This window comes from Cetorhinus maximus, chromosome 4 (genome assembly GCF_964194155.1).
Source record: "Cetorhinus maximus chromosome 4, sCetMax3.hap1.1, whole genome shotgun sequence".
In the NCBI taxonomy this organism is placed as follows: domain Eukaryota; kingdom Metazoa; phylum Chordata; class Chondrichthyes; order Lamniformes; family Cetorhinidae; genus Cetorhinus; species Cetorhinus maximus.
The window spans coordinates 4363139-4380801 of record NC_135882.1 but is presented as its reverse complement, the minus strand read 5'-3'; the positions used below and the strand labels follow the sequence as shown (position 1 = coordinate 4380801).

The window sequence follows — 17663 nt, the reverse complement described above, 5'->3', positions numbered from 1 at the left end:
ATTGGGGTAAATCCTATGAGTTGACATTTCCATTGCGAAGCTTCATGTGATGGAAGAGCAACCTGGAAATATGGTGCAGATATGTGCACACTGGGAAAGGTGTGAATCTTGTGTGCTGTCATTAAAATCAGTAAGAACAGAGAAAGGATAAGGGGAGATCAAAGCACAAGAAACAGATCAGGAGTGAGTCAAACAGCCCCTCAAGCCTGGTCCCACCACATAGTAAGATCATGGCTGATCATCTTCCTCACTCGCTTTCTCGCTCTATCGCCATATCCCTTGATGTCCTAAGTGTTCAATAATCTGTTGACCTCAGAGTTGAATATACTCAACGACAGTGCACCCACATCCCTCTGGGGTTGCAAAGATTCTGAGTGAAGAAATTCCTCCTCATCTCAGTCCTAAATGGTCAACTCCTTATCCTGAGATCTAGTTCTAGACTCTCCATCTGTAGGAAACAGCCTGATCAACACTTGTAGTGACCACATACAGATAAACAAAACTGGTTTCAATTGATTTTCAACTTTGTCAGGAGTTTTTGATGTGCACAATACGGCAATAGCAAAACAACTTGCATTTATATGGCAGCTTTAATGCAGTAAAACATCCCCAGACCCTTCACAGAAGCAATAATCAAACTAAATCTGACACTGAACCATATTAGAATAGCTAACTAAAAACTTACATACATACAAACTAGGAGCAGGAGTAGGCCACTTAGCCCTTCAAGCCTGCTCCACCATTTAATGAAATCATGGCTGATCTGATTGTAACCTCCTGCCTATCCCCAATAACCTTTCACCCACTTGCTAATCAAGAATCTATCCAGCTCTGCCTCAAAAGTATTCAAAGACCCTGCTTCCACTGCCTTTTGAGGAAGAGAGTTCCAAAGACTCAACCCTCAGAAATAAATTTCTCCTCATCTCTGTCTTAAATGAGCGACCCCCTGTTTTTAAACTGTGAACCCTAGTTTTAGATTCTCCCATAACAGGGAGCATCCTCTCCACATCCACTCTGTCAAGGCTACTCAGGATCTTAAAGGTTTCAATCAAGTCACCTCTTAATGGGTATGATCTTATAGCCATTACAGAGACATGGTTACAAGGAGATCAAAGCTGGGAACTAAATATTGAGAGGTATGTGGTTTTTCGAAAGGACAGGCAGGAAGGAAAGGGTGGTGGTGTAGGTTTATTAGTATGAGATAGAATGAGTACGATAGCAAGAAATGATCTCAGATCAGAAGATGTAGAATCCATTTGGGAGGAAGTAAAAAAATAACAAGGGGAAGAAGATACTGGTGGGACTAGTCTACAGGCACCCTAACAGTAGCTAAATGTAGGACAGAATAAATCAGGAGATATTGAGGGCATGTAAAAAAGGCAGTACATTAATCATGGATGACTTTAATCACATAGAATGGGAAAATCAAATTGGCAGAGGTAGCCACGAGCAAGAATTCATAGAGTGTATTCGGGACAGTTTCCTAGAACGTGTTGTGGATCCAACCAGGAATCAGGCTATTTTGGATCTGTTAATGTGTAATGAAGCAAGTTTAATAACTGATCGCAAGAGTAAAAGATCCCCTAGGATACATTGACCATAACATGGTAGAGTTTAGCATTCAGTTTGAGAGTGAGAAACTTGGGTCGGAAACAACAGTTGGCTGGAGTGGACTGGGATAGGATTTTAGCAGAAAAGACAGTCTATGAACAATGGCAGATATTTAAGAAAATAGTTCATGGTTCATAACAAAGATATATCCCAGTGAGGAAGGAGGATTCTAGGAAGGAGATAAACCAACCAAGGAAGTTAAGAATAGTATCAAATTGAGAGAAAAATCATACAATGTGGCAAAAATTAATGGTAAGCCAGAAGATTGGGAAAGTTTTAAAAACCAACAAAAGATGACCAAAAAATGAGAGAGAAAATAGACCTTGAAGGTAAACTAGCAAGTAATATGAAAACAGACAGTAAGAGCTTCTTTAAATACATAAAAAGTAAGAGAGAGGTCAAAGTGAACATAGGCCCCTTAGGGAATGAGGCTGGAGAAATAATAATGGGGAACCAGGAAATGGCAGAGGAGTTGAATAAATACTTTGCAGCAGTCTTCATGGGAGAAGACACTAATAGCATTCCAAAAGTACTAAATAATCAAGGGGCAAAAAGGGGAGGAAATAAATACAATAACTATCACTATAGATAAAGTACTAGGGAAACTAATGGGGCTAAAGGCCTATAAGTCCCCTGGACCTGATGGGTTGCATCCTAGCATATTAAAGGAAGTAGCTACACAGATAGTGGATGCGCTGGTAGTAATCTTCCAAGAATCCTTAGATTCTGGAAAAGTCCCAGAGGATTGGAAAACTGCCATGTAACACCCTTTTCAAAAAGGGAGGGAGACAAAAACAGGTAACCTTAGGCCAGTTAGCTTAACATCTGTCATCGGGAAAATGTTAAAGTCTATTATAAAGAATGTAATAGCAGAACATTTAAAAATACATAATATAATCAAGCAGAGTCAGCATGGCTTCATGAAGGGGAAATCATGCCTGACAAATTTATTAGAATTCTTTGAGGAGGTAACAAGCAGAATAGATAAAGGGGAACCAGTAGATGTAATATATTTGGACTTCCAAAAGGCATTTAATAAGTAGCCTTATGTGTGGTATCTTAATAAGATCAGAGTCCATGTTGTTGAGGGTAGTATGTTAGCATGGATAGAGGATTGGCTAACTAACAGAAGACAGAGTTGGGATAAGGGGGGCATTTTCAGGATTGCAACCTGTAACTAGTGGGGTGCCACTGGGATCAGCGCTGGGGCCACAATTATTTACAAAAATATTAGTGACTTAAATGAGGGAAATGAATGTACTATTGCCAAGTTTATGGATAACACAAAAATAGGTGGGAAGGCAAGTGGAAAGGATGACACAAAGAGTCTACAGAGGGATATAGACAGGTTAAGTGAGTGGGCAAAAACTTGGCAGATGGAATATAATGTGAGAAAATGTGAGGTTATGCACGTTGGCAGGAAGAATAGAGGAGCTGAATATTGAAGACAGAGATGAGGAGGAATTTCTTCTCTCAGAGGGTAGTGAATCTGTGGAATTCTTTACCGCACAGGGCTGTAGAGGCTGGGTCGTTGAGTATATTCAAGGCTGAGATAGATAGATTTTTAATCAGTAAGGGAATCAAGGGTTATGGGCAAAAGGCAAGACAGTGGAATTGAGGATTATCAGATCAGCCATGATCTCATTGAATGATGGGCCAAATTGCCTACTTCTGCTGCTATGTCTTATGGTGTAAACTCCAGTGGATGCAAAGCCTAACCTGCCCAACTTTTCCTCATAAGAAAACCCGCCTATTCCTGGTAGTAGTCTAGTAAACCTTCTCTGAACTACTTCTAATGCATTTACATCCTTCTTTAAATAAGGAGACCAATACTGCACACGGTACTCAAATGCTCCTTAGGTTTTAAGGAGCATCTTAAAAGAGGAGAGAGAGATAGAGATTCAGAGAAGTGTATGGAAGGAATTCTAGAGCTTAGGGCCCAGGCAGCACATCAAAGATCGGGCATTCATGGTCACTGAGGTACTGGAAAGGGCAATGTTGGGGATGGTGGTTTTTTGTTGTCAGCTTTAAGACACTGATTTTAAATGTTCCAGTTGCTATCTCTGACAGGAGGTCAAGCAAGGACTCTTGTCTCATTAGGTACAGGGTATCAATATTCTCACAAGACGCCAGATTTTCTGGTAACTGAACTCCCATTGATGCACAGTAGAGGCAGCCACCTGATTGCTCCTCAGTAAAACCACAGGATTTGTACCTTGTGAGCTATTCTCTGCGACTTCCTGTCCTTGCAGGGGGTTCACGCGACTGGAGGTGGAATTTCTTGCCTCGCCATTTAAAGGGCAGCAGGGACTTAAAAGTGATTTTTGCTTTCAATGGCAGCAAATCATTCATTGAGCATGAAACGGAGTAATCGGCAAGGTCATGGCATGGCGTTCCAGAACCAACAACCGGCCCTGTCGATGTGGCTGTAGAGCTGCTGCTGCAGGAAGTGAGCAACAGGAAAGTGGCCCTGTTTAGCATTCCAGCGAATCTTTTCCTCAGATAAGCCCTGCTGTGGGCCTGGAGGAACTTTCTGCTAGCAGAAAACATCCTAGGCACTACCTGGAGAGCCTGGAAGAAAGTTAAGATTGTGTCTAAAATGTTGGAAAAACTGCTAGTGTGAGAGATATTAAACATTTGCTTCTATCATGAAAAGAAAGAACTTGCATTTCTATAGCACCTTCCATGAGCTCAGGGTATCCCAGAGCGCTTTACAACCTATAAGATACATTTGAAGTGTAGTCATTGTTGATATATCAGAAGCGCGGCAACCACTTTGTGCACAGCAAGCTCCCACAAACAACTGTGATCAGATAATCTGTTGTAGGGATGTTGGCTGAGGGATAATTATTGGCCAGGACACCAGGGAGAGCGCTCCCCTGCTCTTCTTTGAAATAGTGCCATGGGATTTTTTTTTTTTTACATCCACTTGAAAGGGGAGATTGGGGCCTCAGTTGAACAGTCTCATCCAAAAGATGGCAGCCCTGACAATGTAGCTCTCCCTCAGCACAAATTGGGAGTCTCAGCTTAGTAATCATGTCTCTGGAGTAGAAGAGCATGGTATACAATTCTTATCACTTCTGTAAGAGACATTCAAATTAAAGGGTGTCCCTTGTTAAAAAAACAATGTGCACATTCTGGTATTTCCAGGTGTACCAAATTAGTACCTTTGCACCAGCTCATGTCAGTATTGAAGATGCAAAGTAGATAAATATGTCATGGCCCCTTGAATTGAGAGCTCCCTAATTAGGGAGGTTGCTGTCTCTTGCCAGAAATATAGATGCCAGGAGAAAAAAAAGGAATTACAATATTCCAATATTGGAATTTTTATTTTTCAAATCTAATTAAAATCTGGTAAGCCTAGTTATGACATCCCGTGTAGCTGATTGACAAGTTTGAAAATGATCCTCGTCAGTGAATTGGTCATTTTGCTCAAGATATGTTAAATAAGAAACTATCACATGGACTATTCAAGATCAAATATTTTTTATGTCATTAATAAAATAAAAACTGGAATCAGTAAAAATGACCTTGAAGTTGTCAGATCATAATAAACCCAACTTGTTCAGTTATGCAAATTCATACCACTACAGGGCACAGTAGCATAGTGGCTATGTTACTTGGTTAATAATTCAGAGTCCTGGACAAATGATATGGTGACATGAGTTCAAATCCCACCACTGCAGCTGGAGAATTTAAATTCAGTTAATAAATAAATCTGGAATAAAAAACTACTCTCAGTATTGTAAAAAAAAACCAGTCTGGTTTCCTGATGTCCCTTAGGGAAGGAAATCTGCTGTTCTTACTCAGTCTGCTTTATAAGTGACTCCAGACCCATTGTGACATGTGGTTGACTCTTAAATGTCCCCTGGAGTGGCCTAACAAATTCAAAAGTACTTATATGGTTGTAAAAAGGGGGAGACAATGGCACAGTGGTAATGTCACTAAGCTGGGTGATCCAAAGACCCAGGCCAATCACCCAAAGGTGCCTTGATGCTGTGCTGTATCACTGGTCAGGGGACACTGCATTTTTTCAGAGCTATCTTGAATAAAGCTTTATAACCAGCTTGCATTCTTGCCACTGCACTTTTTCTATTTTCAGCTTGCTTGCAGGACAATGGTGTTTTTAAGCAACCTGTTGGTGCTAACCAGAGTTACAGGTGAATCAGCTGACAGGAAAAGGTTTTGTTGAGGACAGGCACACCCTTATTATTGCAGATTACATCTGACTTCTGCATAATAATTCCACACACGTGATTTACTTAAAAAAAAGTGCAAAGATTAAAAAATATAAATATCTTCAACATTTCAGTATTGAATATGCTTACCATGGAGGGTTGCATCTAAGCTGCTAAGTGTTTTGATGCTGGTTCCAAAAACGGCCCCGCCCCCTGGATGCACTGACGCGCGATTCCAAGACGGGCCCTGCCCCTTTGTCCGGTGACCCCGCCCACTCGCCGCTCTGACGCCTTTCCGCGCTGGCCCCGCCCACCCACCGCGAGCAGTCTGTGACGTCTGTCGGGATGCGCAGTTGGGGAGTACGCAGGTTCCTCGAGCCTTCGCTTCTGTTCGCGGCTGTCGGTTGTGCGGCTGTCGAAATTCCGCTGAAGGAAGAAATTTGCTTCAGAGGCCGAGTACGTGCAGGCGCATTCCTCCTCAGATCTGTCCCCCTGTCGGGTATTTAAACCGTGGTTTAAGCGATAAACAGAGTGAGTCGCTTTGCTTCAATCAGGTTAGGTGAGCTGAAGCGCCGGTCCGGCTTCGGGGTTGAGAGGCGGCTGCTTCTTGTTGCCTCATGAACTGGCAGTGCGGCCTCCTCCGCCGCCGCCGCCGTCAGTCGGATACTGCGCGAGAGCGAGGCACTCGCCATCCGGGGCCTTCAGAGATCCCCTGCGCCAAGGCGCAGTTGCCATGGTAACCAGCTCAGTCACGGGGGCGCAATAAAGGGGCGGAGTCACCGCGCCTGTTCGGACCCCCGCCCCACCTCCCCCCTCCCGGGGCTCTGACCCCGCCCCATTTCCCCCCTCCGGGACCCTGACCCCGCCCCACCTTCTCCCCCCCTCCCCTCCGGGACCCTGACCCCGCCCCACCTCTCCCCCCCCTCCGGGACCCTGACCCCGCCCCACCTCTCCCCCCCCTCCGGGACCCTGACCCCGCCCCACCTCTCCCCCCACCTCCGGGACCCTGACCCCGCCCCACCTCTCCCCCCCTCCGGGACCCTGACCCCGCCCCACCTCCCCCCATCCGGGACCCTGACCCCGCTCCACCTCTCCCCCCCTCCGGGACCCTGACCCCACCCCACCTCCCCCCCTCCGGGACCCTGACCCCACCCCACCTCTCCCCCCCCTCCAGGACTCTGACCCCGCCCCACCTCTCTCCCCCCCCCCCCCATCCAGGGCCCTGACCCCGCCCCTGTCCCTCATTCCCTCTATTCTGGGGCTCTGTTCCTGCGTGTCCCCATCCCTCCCTGGCGCCTCCACCTCCTTCCGCCCCTCCGTCCCCCTCCATCCCTTCCCCCACCCTGTTTCTCTCCGTCTACCCCCCCCCCCCGGGCCTTGACTTTGCCCCTTTCTTACCCAGTTTGCCATTGGTGTGGCCAGGCATGAGTGCAGATACAGCTAGTGAGGTTATAAACTGGGTAACAACCCACAACACTGGGTTTTTAATCAGTATTCACTCAGAGGTTTGTGATACTTTGAAATTCTCTACCCCAATGGGATGTGGATGTTCCATTGTTGAATGTGTTCAAGGCTGGGATGGACAGATTTTTGGTTTTTCCAGGGAATTGAGGGATATGAGGAACAGATGGGGAAGAAGGAGTCATGGTCGAAGATCAGCCATTATCTTGTTGGATGGTGCTGTAGGGTTTACTACTCCTATGTTTTAACATATTGTTCTTATTCACTTGATTGATTCATTCCTCCCACAACCCAGCACAGGTTTTTGAAAGCACAAAAATGTTCATGGAAGTTGCAAGTTATTGTCACAAATTGGAAGGGATAGCCGTTCTTGATTTCCAAATATTTGAGATGTCATTAATAAATCTGGCTTTTCTCCCTTGCCATATTTTTTTTTAAACCACGCAGTCAATGGCTTTTTTTTTGAGGTCAGTGACAGCACTTATTATCAGTGCTGTGTTATCACAAAATGTTCGTAGCTTTCCTGTAGCATTATTTATTGTAAGTCAGGTGAAGAGTCATCACCGAAACGTTAACTCTGTTTCTCTCTCCACAGATGCTGCCTCACCTGCTGAGTATTTCCAGCATTTCTGTTTTTATTTCAGATCTCCAGCATCTGTAGTTTTTCGCTTTTGCACAGTGGATCCGTGTTCTTTTAAGGCCACAAAGTTTCATATTACTTACAGCACAGAAACAGGCTATTTGGCCCAAAAGGTCATGTCGGTGTTCTACGTGAGCCTCCTCCCAGTTTCATCACCTCACCTCAGTAACATATTCTTATCTAAGTGAATTTTGTAGCAATTCACCACTGTGCAGTTGCTCTTTTTTTTAAAAAAGTGCTAAATTTATATGGATTGTACTGTCAATGCTCTTTGCTACATGTCTTGTTCACCTTGCTAAGTGCTATTTAATGCCCATAACATCATGCATGCAATTTCTGTGTGTCTAATTATGGTAAATTGCAGTGAGAAGGGTACTCATTTACTTTGTCATATGCTGAAGGTATTACCATGCAATGTGGGTCTTTTCCATTTGTTTATCAAAGTTGATTCTTGCTTTATACCTTTAATGATGGAGCTTACTTGCTACAGTCTGATAAACAATCACCATGTCAAATGTTAAGTGTGATGTTTGTGACCAGTATCTGTGTTTCTTCTCTTTAGAGCTGTTTTGGAGGAAATGTAATGTTGTAGTGACCATATACATGCAGCATAGAACTACAATCCATTTTCATTGTTCCAAATTACAGTAGCCATACTCAGTTTGAGAATGCATCATTCATTTCCTACATCAGACTCATCACATGCTTCACTATGCTGAAAGTGGCTGTTGTTGCTTGTCGTGACTGCAATCTGGCAACAAACTTCAAATGTAAGACTGTGTGGCATGGTCTTTGCTGCTGATAGACTTTGATGCCTTTTGCTTTGACCAGCCAGCAAGTATAGTAATTTAGCCCAGCTAAGGGAAAACAGCTTGTTGATCTGTACAGACAAACAGTGACATTAGAATTGTTTTATTTTAAAGCAATGATAAGTAACATAGAAAATGCCATGCACAAGAGTTCTTATGGCATCTGAGATATGGACCGTTAATGTGTTGTCAGCTGAAATACTGGGGGGGAAAAAAACGTCTGAGAGCTCTTTGGTTCAAACGGGAAAATGGAATTATAATGGCTTGAGCAATCTTTGTATATGCACCTGAATTACTTAACTGCTACATCATGTTTGATGTGGGAGGAAATATAATTTTCCATTCTTCATGGAACTTTGAAACTTCAAATGACCAAAGTAGTTTTACAATGCACAGAAAGGTGCCTGCTTTTTTTAAGGATGTTTAACATTTATAGCTGTGGATAGTTGTAACTTTCTGGCAGTTTAATTATATTTATATTCTGTATGGTGCTGTGCACTCTAGTCTACGTGGGCTTGTGCACATGTGTGTAATTGAATGTTTCAAATGTAGAAGCAGGAGTTGAAATTGATTATATCAGAAGATACCTCCCTCCGACACAAAAACATTCTGCGGATGCTAGAAATCTGAAAGAAAAACAGAAAATGCTGGAAATACTCAGCAGCTCTGGCAGCAACTGGAGAAAGAGACACAGTTAACGTGTTTCAGGTCTGTGACCTGATGAAAGGACATTGACCTGAAGTATTAACTGTGTTTCTGTCTCCACAGATGCTGCCTGACCTGCCAGTGAATGCCTCAATCTGACCTGTTTAGTGAACAAAAAAGAAAATATTTTTTCTCCTTGAGTCTGTTTCTTGCCCATTTCCCTGACGCATCACCTTTAAGTTGTAATATTATTATCACTGTTTTCATATTTCATCATTCAAATTAGCATTTTAAATCCCATTGCATTTTTCTCAACAGTATAATTATAGAACAATTGGAGCTATGATGCATGAGTGAAGTGTTGGTGGTTATATATCTGCCAGTGAAGGTGTTAGTGGTGTGGGATGAATGAGTAATGTACAAATCTCAAGGATTGCGGAGGTGATTTAGGTCATTGTCTTATGGGTTCAGCATATCTGTAAAGGAGTTTGTAAGGCATCGCCACTAAAACTATTGTTTTATATTGTATCCAGGAAAATAAATGTATTTTCCTTGGGTAGATAAGTGTTCCCACATGCATCACACTTCTGTGAATAAGAAAATATCAGCCCATAAATGTCTTGGTTTTAAAACTTCCGTCCTTGTTTTTAAATCCATCAATGGCTTCATCCTTTCCTATCTCTAATCTCTTCCAGCACTGCAATCCTTAGGCCTCTGCACTCCTCTTGAGCATCCCTGATTTAAATGCTCTACCATTGGTGGCCATGCCTTCAGCTGACTATGCCCTAAAATCTTGTATTCTGTTCTTAAACCTCTCTGTTTTTCTACCTCTGTCCTTTTTTGCGATGCTCTTTGAAACCAACCTCTTTGAATAAGCTTTTGATAATCTTCCTAAGTATTTCTTATGTGGCTTAATGTCAATTGTTGTTTGATCTTCCTGCAATTTGGAATTTTTTATCATGTTAAAGGTGCTATATAAATGCAAATTGACTGGCACTGTGGAGATTGGTCTCAGTGTTCACATAAGTTCCTCTTCTGATTAATGTATGGGTCTGGTTTTATCCGGATCCTCAGCCAGAAAGTCAAAACTTGAGACCACCCACTTGTTCTTGTGAGACTTTCAATTTAATCCCTCGGGAAATTGGTGGATGGGTGGTCTACCTGAAGAAACTGGATGCTATGTGATCATATTGTGTGCTCTTATCCAGGTAAGACCAGCTTTAGGCATAGCTCACCCTCCTTTCGTCATTATGAATGATGTGTGCTCTTCATGAGCTGATCTAAAACTTCGCTGCCTTGTTCACCCATCACCATGTGCTTGTTGACCTTGACCTCTGATCCAGCAATACCTTGATTTTAAAAGTTTCATCCTTGTTTTCAGATTACCGTGTGGCCTTGCTCCACCATATCTCTATAAACTCCGCCAGCCCACACTTTTGAGATATCTGCGTTCATCCAGTTCCAGTCTCTTGTGCATCTCTGATTTCCATTGGTGTAACATTGGTAACCGTGCTTCAGTTGCATAGCATCTAAGCTCTGGAACTCCTTTCTGAAACCTTTTTGCCTCTCCCTTTTAAGGCACTGCTTATACTTAACTCTGTGACCTAGTTTTTGGCTTCCTGTCCTATTGTCCCCTTCTGTTGCTCAGTGTTAAATTTGTTTGCTCCTATGTAGTGCCTTGGTACACCTTACTACTAAATAAATGCAAGTTATTGTAAATTGGGGGTTGGCCTTTCCATTTATTTAGATTGAGCTAATTTACATCTTTACCAAATATTGTTCCAGCATTATTTAGTTAGTCAGACCAAGCATCTTAATTCTGAATCTTTGTTCAGTGCCTCCCTTCAAATTTGAATAGTGATAAACTTCTTCAAGAATTTGCTACTGTTTATATTTATACATTAGGCAAACTCAGTTATTTTATCTAGTATTGTATATATTTTTGAAACATCCTGCATCCCATCAGGATCAAGTTGAGAAGCATCAAAGCTTATTAGTATCTTAATTAACAAAGATCTCGGATGATAGTAAAGCTTGATTTTTGCATAATCAGTGATTTTTTTGTATTGCATATTTTTTCAATTGTTGCTTGACAGTGACTTAGATAATGATGTATGATTTGAAATTTATCTGTGTCATAAGAGGGTTTTTCCTATTGAGCTTTGTAAAATTATTTCCACACAAGCAACGTGCACTTTTTTAAAAAAAAAATTATTCTGTACTATTTGGCTGGCAAACTGTCTTTAATTGATCAGCGATTAATTCAGTAATATTTGGTATGAATACTGCTGTTTAGATTATCACTAATCTCACATTCTGTTGCTAACTGTAGTATCTTCTGATGCATGTTTCAGGACCATTTGTCACTTGCCTAAGTGAGGAAGTTTATATTTAAATTGAAAGTGAGTTTTTCACTACACAAGCTTCAGGCTAAAATGTTTAGGAAGGAATGTAAAACCTGGTATTAAGGTGCAAAGATACCTTTTCTGGGTGACAAAACTTCTTCCTTCCCAATAGTTGTGGATTACAAAGTGATATGATTCTTTATGTGGGTGTAGAAAATGAACAGAAATAAATGAATGTAGAGCTAATACTAAGGTTGAGACAAACATGACAAAAACTTAAAACTTTCTACATCGTACATCTATTAACTTGGCTTAAAAAATTCAGCTTAAATTTATTTCCACGTGAATGCACATTGCAAGAAGAAAATATTGACACTGGATAGTGGCTCCAGATCTGTTGGACACACATTGGATGTGAAGCAGGTCACTTGTTAACCTTTGGTCCAGAATGCTGACTTAATGGCCACTGTCACACATCTATCATAAAGCCAAATACATATGTTTAATTTAAGCCATGCTTGTGCTTACATCTGCATGTATTATTTTTAAGCATCACAAATCCAAAAACATTAAATTATGAACGTAGCTTTTATTTAGCTTTGGATTCAATATACAGAATATATTTAACTGCTTTACTGAATTAGATTGTCAATATTTGTAACCCTTTTTAATGTTTGGTTATCGATCAAGTCTCATCAGCCCTACACCATAGAACTTCTACACCCCAGTGCCAAATTGAACAGTTTCCTTCCAGTGTACTTTCTAATCCTGTTCTGAAAGATTCTTCGTAACACAAAATACAATAAAGCAGGCTGCAGTGAAAATCATTTTGGCAGATCCTTTTGATAATACAATGTGCTGTGGTGATTTTGCACCAGCCTTCAAAGACAGCAGTGACACCTGTGATGAACGTGTTCTTAATTTGACTTTTAGCCTCTTTGAAGCTTTTGAGCCAGATATTGAAATTAGTTCTAATTCTGTATTCCAAAATAACTGGTGCTCTACCTAGCTGATCTTTGCAAGAGCTTTAGGCAGGCAGGTCTTAATTTTTAAGTGTATTCTGATCACTCATGTAAATTATTGAAAAATAATTTCAGAATTTTGGTCATGAACTGCAAAATGCTAACTGCATAGAGAACTATTTAGCCTATAAATCTGATGTGTGAAGTGTCCCTTTGATTCGAATTGGGGAATGGTACACCTTTAGCATTTATGCTAAAGACTTTGGATACATTTTTAAAAATTCGTTCATGGGATGTGGGTGTCGCTGGCTGTCCACCCCTAATTGCCCTTGAGCAGGTAGTTGTGAGCTATCTTTTTGAACTGCTGCAGCCTATATGGCTTAAATTCAAGCAGATTACTTGAATTTAAGCCACAATGTAATAAGTAAATTTAAAGTGATAATTGATGACGGCATTGGCTGTAAAGGAAACCAAAAGGAAATGTGATGTGGAAACAGTAGAACCAAATGTACATGATCATTTGTTATGATTATTTTCTCATGCTACATTTTACTGGGGAATTTTAAAGTATTTTCTTGTCTTTGGTATTCTTTGGTATCTTGTAATGTATCTGATGAATACTGTTCATTGTAAGTACCTTAAAGACACTTAAGACAGTTATGGATCTAAGTTAGCAATTCTAGAACATTAACACATCACTGGTGACGTCAACCGGTTTTTGAAACTGAAGCAATTAGTTACCACATATACTACTGACCTTTATCAAGGTTCGTGATTTGTCGCAGATCATCGTGCTGCAAATCCTATAATTTTTATACCTTTTGACCAGTTTTTAAATTCCATTGTAAATTTGGGTTCTGAGTGTTTGACAGATATTACGTAGTGAGAAGGAGAAACACTAGTTCGACCTTAGTTGAAAGATTGTGTACAATTCTGGTCACCATATTGCAAGACGGCTATGATAGCATTAGAGGGTACAGAGGAGATTTACGAGGATGTTGCCAGGATTGGAGAATTTTAGCTATGAAGAAAGGTTGGATAGGCTGGGATTGTTTTCTTTGGAACAGAGGAGGCTGAGAGGAAATCTAATTGAGGCATTTAAAATTAAGGATCCTGGATAGGAAGGACCTATCTCCCTTATCAGAGAAGTCAATAACCAAGGGCATAAGTTTCAAGTAATTGACAAAAGTATTAAAGGGGAGTTGAGAAGAAATCTTTTCACTGAAGCTCAGGGTCCGAAACTCGCTGCCAAAAAGGGTGGTAGAGGGAGAAATCCTCAACAAAAAAATACTTAAATGTGCATTTAAAGTGTCATAATTTACAGAGCTATGAACCAAGAGCTAGAAAGTGGATTAGGTTGGGTAGTGCTTTTTCAGTCAGCCCAGACACAGTGGGCTGAATGGCCTCCTGTGCAGTATATTTTCCATGCTTCCAAAACCAGTGGCCAATAGAAAGTAACACTCTGTCTCTTGATGTAGACTGTCAGTTTAACACTGTCAACCATTAACCCGTTAAACTATCTACAGGCTGAGCTGGAATCTGCTGCATGGGTTCCATTATGTTGAATCATTATATGTATCTGAGTAATGATTTAACCTTTCCTGCAGTTACAGTATTTGTAGGGAGATATGCAAGTCTGTCTTCACTTTGCAATTGTTCCGTAAATTTTGGCAAAGTTTCATGTGATAGATCATTAACTTTGCCTTCGTACCCCGGTACAATTGAGATGTTTAATGATGTCGCATGTAGTTTCTCTTAGCCTAGTTTGCATTGTTAGTAAGGTTCAAAATGAAACTTTAATTAGGTAACTACCTTTGAAATAGTCTTCTAAGTTGTGAAATTCTGTACATTTACCTGTTATCAGATATACAAGCATTTGAGAAACAGGATGGCGTAGATGTATTCTTTTCTGCTTGAGTAACAATAAGGTAATTCGTGCAGTGCTGTCATCATATTGTTTTAATTCTATAAATATGAATTGCAAATATTTTTCCCTTGTGCACATATACTGATTTACACCTTAGTGCTGTACTTTATTTTGTATTCAAACACATTAGTGAAGCTAATGTTTTCCTCTTTTTTTGTATTGCAGGATTCATCATATTAAACAGCGGGGAAAATGGGTTCTTTGTCTGTGATGGACTTTTTGAAATAATTGCACATTTTATCTGCTGCTGGATATAAACATCTTATGTTCTGCTTCCAGCTTTGAGAACAGCATGGCAGGCTTTAAACGTGGATATGATGGAAAAATTGCTGGGCTGTATGATTTGGATAAAACATTAGGCAGGGGTCACTTTGCTGTTGTGAAACTTGCACGCCACGTTTTCACTGGAGAAAAAGTAGCAGTGAAAGTCATTGATAAAACAAAACTGGACTCTGTAGCTACAGGACATTTGTTCCAGGAGGTACGATGTATGAAACTGGTGCAACATCCCAACATTGTCCGTCTGTATGAAGTGATTGACACTCAGACAAAACTTTATCTTATTCTGGAATTGGGAGATGGAGGTGATATGTTTGATTACATCATGAAACATGAAGATGGTCTTAGTGAAGATCTAGCAAAGAAATACTTTGCACAGATAGTGCATGCAATATCTTATTGCCATAAGCTGCATGTTGTTCATAGAGACCTGAAGCCAGAAAATGTGGTCTTCTTTGAACAACAAGGAATTGTAAAACTTACAGATTTTGGGTTTAGTAACAAGTTTCAACCTGGAAAGAAGTTAACAACAAGCTGTGGGTCACTTGCGTATTCCGCCCCAGAGATTCTGCTTGGTGATGAGTATGATGCGCCTGCAGTAGGTATGTTCATTATAAATATGGCCTTTTGAGATAAAGTCATCAAATTTCTTTTTTGATATTATAAATTGGATCACTTTTACATGTTTAGATGAATGTGAAAAGTGCTGTAGCTGTCAGCAACAATTAAATTGCTCCTAGTTTCTTTTAATTTTGAATTGATATTACATTGAAGTGGTGTTTTTAAAAATTTGCCCAGTTATATATGAACATGAAGAAATAGAGGACAGGAAAATGATTCAATTGGTCTATCGAACCTTCCATGACACGATGCAATCCACGGTTGCCTACTCCTGCACCCACTCATTCTTCTGAAAGGGAGAATAAACCTGTCCTAATATAGGAAAAATAACCTGGATATAAACATCTTAAGTTCTGTTTCCATTTTTGAGTACAGCCTGGCAGGTTTTAAACACGGATATGATGGAAAAATTGCTGGGCTGTATGATTTGGATAAAACATTAGGCAGGGGTCACTTTGCTGTTGTGAAACTTGGATGCCATGTTTTCACTGGAGAATTACAATCAAGCAAGCTCCAGTTAACCCCAATGACGGATGTCATTGGTACCTCTTAACCCACCTACCTTTTTGAAGGCTTGCAACAAATCTGCACTTGTCTAATTATGTGCTTTTTGTAACTTATACTGATGCCCCGATCATCCCACGTTCATCTAGCTTAAGTAGTCTGTCCCCAGAGGCAGGACTTTTATTCCTTCATTATTTTAAAATTCTAATTTACACCCCTAGCACTTTTCCTAACTAAGAAACCCAGTTCCCTAAGTCTAAGTTTATAACTAAAGCTCTTAAAACAGGTATCAATCGAATGACTGTCTTTGTGCCTCAACACCGCTTGCTATGTGAAGGTACCAAAACAGGACACAGTATTCTACATCTAACTGGACAAAGGTCTTGTACAAGGCAAAAACTCGTAACTTGAGTTTTATATTTAATTATTCTACCAATGCACCCTAATGTGATAGTCACTTTCACAGCAGCCGAGTGACACCAATTGTGTATCTATAGTGTTCATTCTCTGTTCAGTCTTGAGCAGCCAACCTCATGGTGTATACACACCATGGTATTACCCCAGTCCATTGCAATGCTTCCAGTGCAATTGGAAGACATCTGCCATTCATCGGACACATTTCCCTTGTCATCTAGATCCTCTTGCAGGCTACTTAATTTGTCTAAGGTACCAACTACCACATACATGTTTGTGTTCTGCATCCAGGTTATTACTAAAAATGAAGAGAAACTGGCCTAATGAGGATATCTGTGGGACTCTGCTAGTTCCCAGCTCCCCGGTCAAAGCTGCAACCATTAATAACTACCCTGTGTGTGAATACAATATTTTATTATCAAACCCTGGAGTTGCCCAGCAATCTCAGAAGATGGAATCTTATTTAGTAACCTCTTGTGTAGGGCTTTATCAAAACCTTTTTTGGAAATCACGATACACAACATTCACTGGATATCTATCGATTGTGTAACTGCTTTGAAAAATTTGATCTGATTGTTGAAAAAAGTTACCCTTTTTGAAGCTACATTGGGATTCTCTAATAACCCTTGCTCTTTCTATATGATGTAACATATCTCTAATCATATCTTCTAGTAACCTGCCTAGACTTGAAGTAAAATTAATGTGCCTGTGGTTTCCTGGTTCTCGATTACTTCCCTTAAACATAGGGATCACATAAATGCCCCTCCATCTCTTCCTGTATAACTTCATGAATATTTTGTGCCTATCAAGCACATTGAATCTGCTTAGGTACACAAATCATTAAAAACTGGTTCACAGGTACAAAAGGTAATCAAAAAGGATAATAGAATGTAGGCATTTATCATGGGTTTAGAATACAGAAGAGAGTATGTTCTGTTTCAAATTGTGTAAATCCTTGGTCAGGTCCTACCTGGAAAATGGCAATCAGTTTTGGGCACCACACCTTGAAGGATATACTGGAGGGGTATGGTGTAGAGTTAGCAGTATATACTAGAGCTGCAAAGGTGTATTCCCATGAATTTAGAAGGTTTGAGGATTCGTTTGAGTGAGATTAAAGGATGGGATTTGGTAGATACAGACAAATGATTTACTCAGTTCTCTGTGGGAATCCAAAACAAGGGGGAATAATTTTAAGATTAGAACTAAGCCATTTCATTCCGGACTGAAATCTGGAAGCAATTTTTCATTCAAGGGGAAGTGGAAATCT

The 17663-nt window shown here is 40.6% G+C and overlaps 2 protein-coding genes across 7 annotated transcripts in view; one reads left to right on the top strand and one right to left on the bottom strand.

The window, feature by feature from the left end:
• Nucleotides 1–6135, bottom strand: part of pomgnt2 (protein O-linked mannose N-acetylglucosaminyltransferase 2 (beta 1,4-)) — a 33608-nt gene extending 27473 nt beyond the window's left edge. For all 4 annotated transcript variants that reach the window (XR_013576345.1, XR_013576346.1, XM_078539850.1 and 1 more), the window contains exon 1: nt 5940–6135. The gene's annotated coding sequence lies outside the window, so the exon portion shown is untranslated. The remainder of the gene's footprint in view (nt 1–5939) is intronic.
• The window catches only part of snrka (SNF related kinase a), a 34999-nt gene continuing 23459 nt past the window's right edge, over nt 6124–17663 (top strand). The window contains exons 1-2 of one of the 3 annotated variants that reach the window (XM_078539848.1): nt 6124–6245; nt 14744–15459. In XM_078539848.1, coding sequence (XP_078395974.1) covers nt 14871–15459 — 589 coding nt within the window. In that variant the 5' untranslated portion in view covers nt 6124–6245; nt 14744–14870. Of the gene's footprint in view, nt 6349–14743; nt 15460–17663 lie in introns of all 3 variants that reach the window. The other 2 variants (XM_078539847.1, XM_078539846.1) reach the window with 2 other exon arrangements.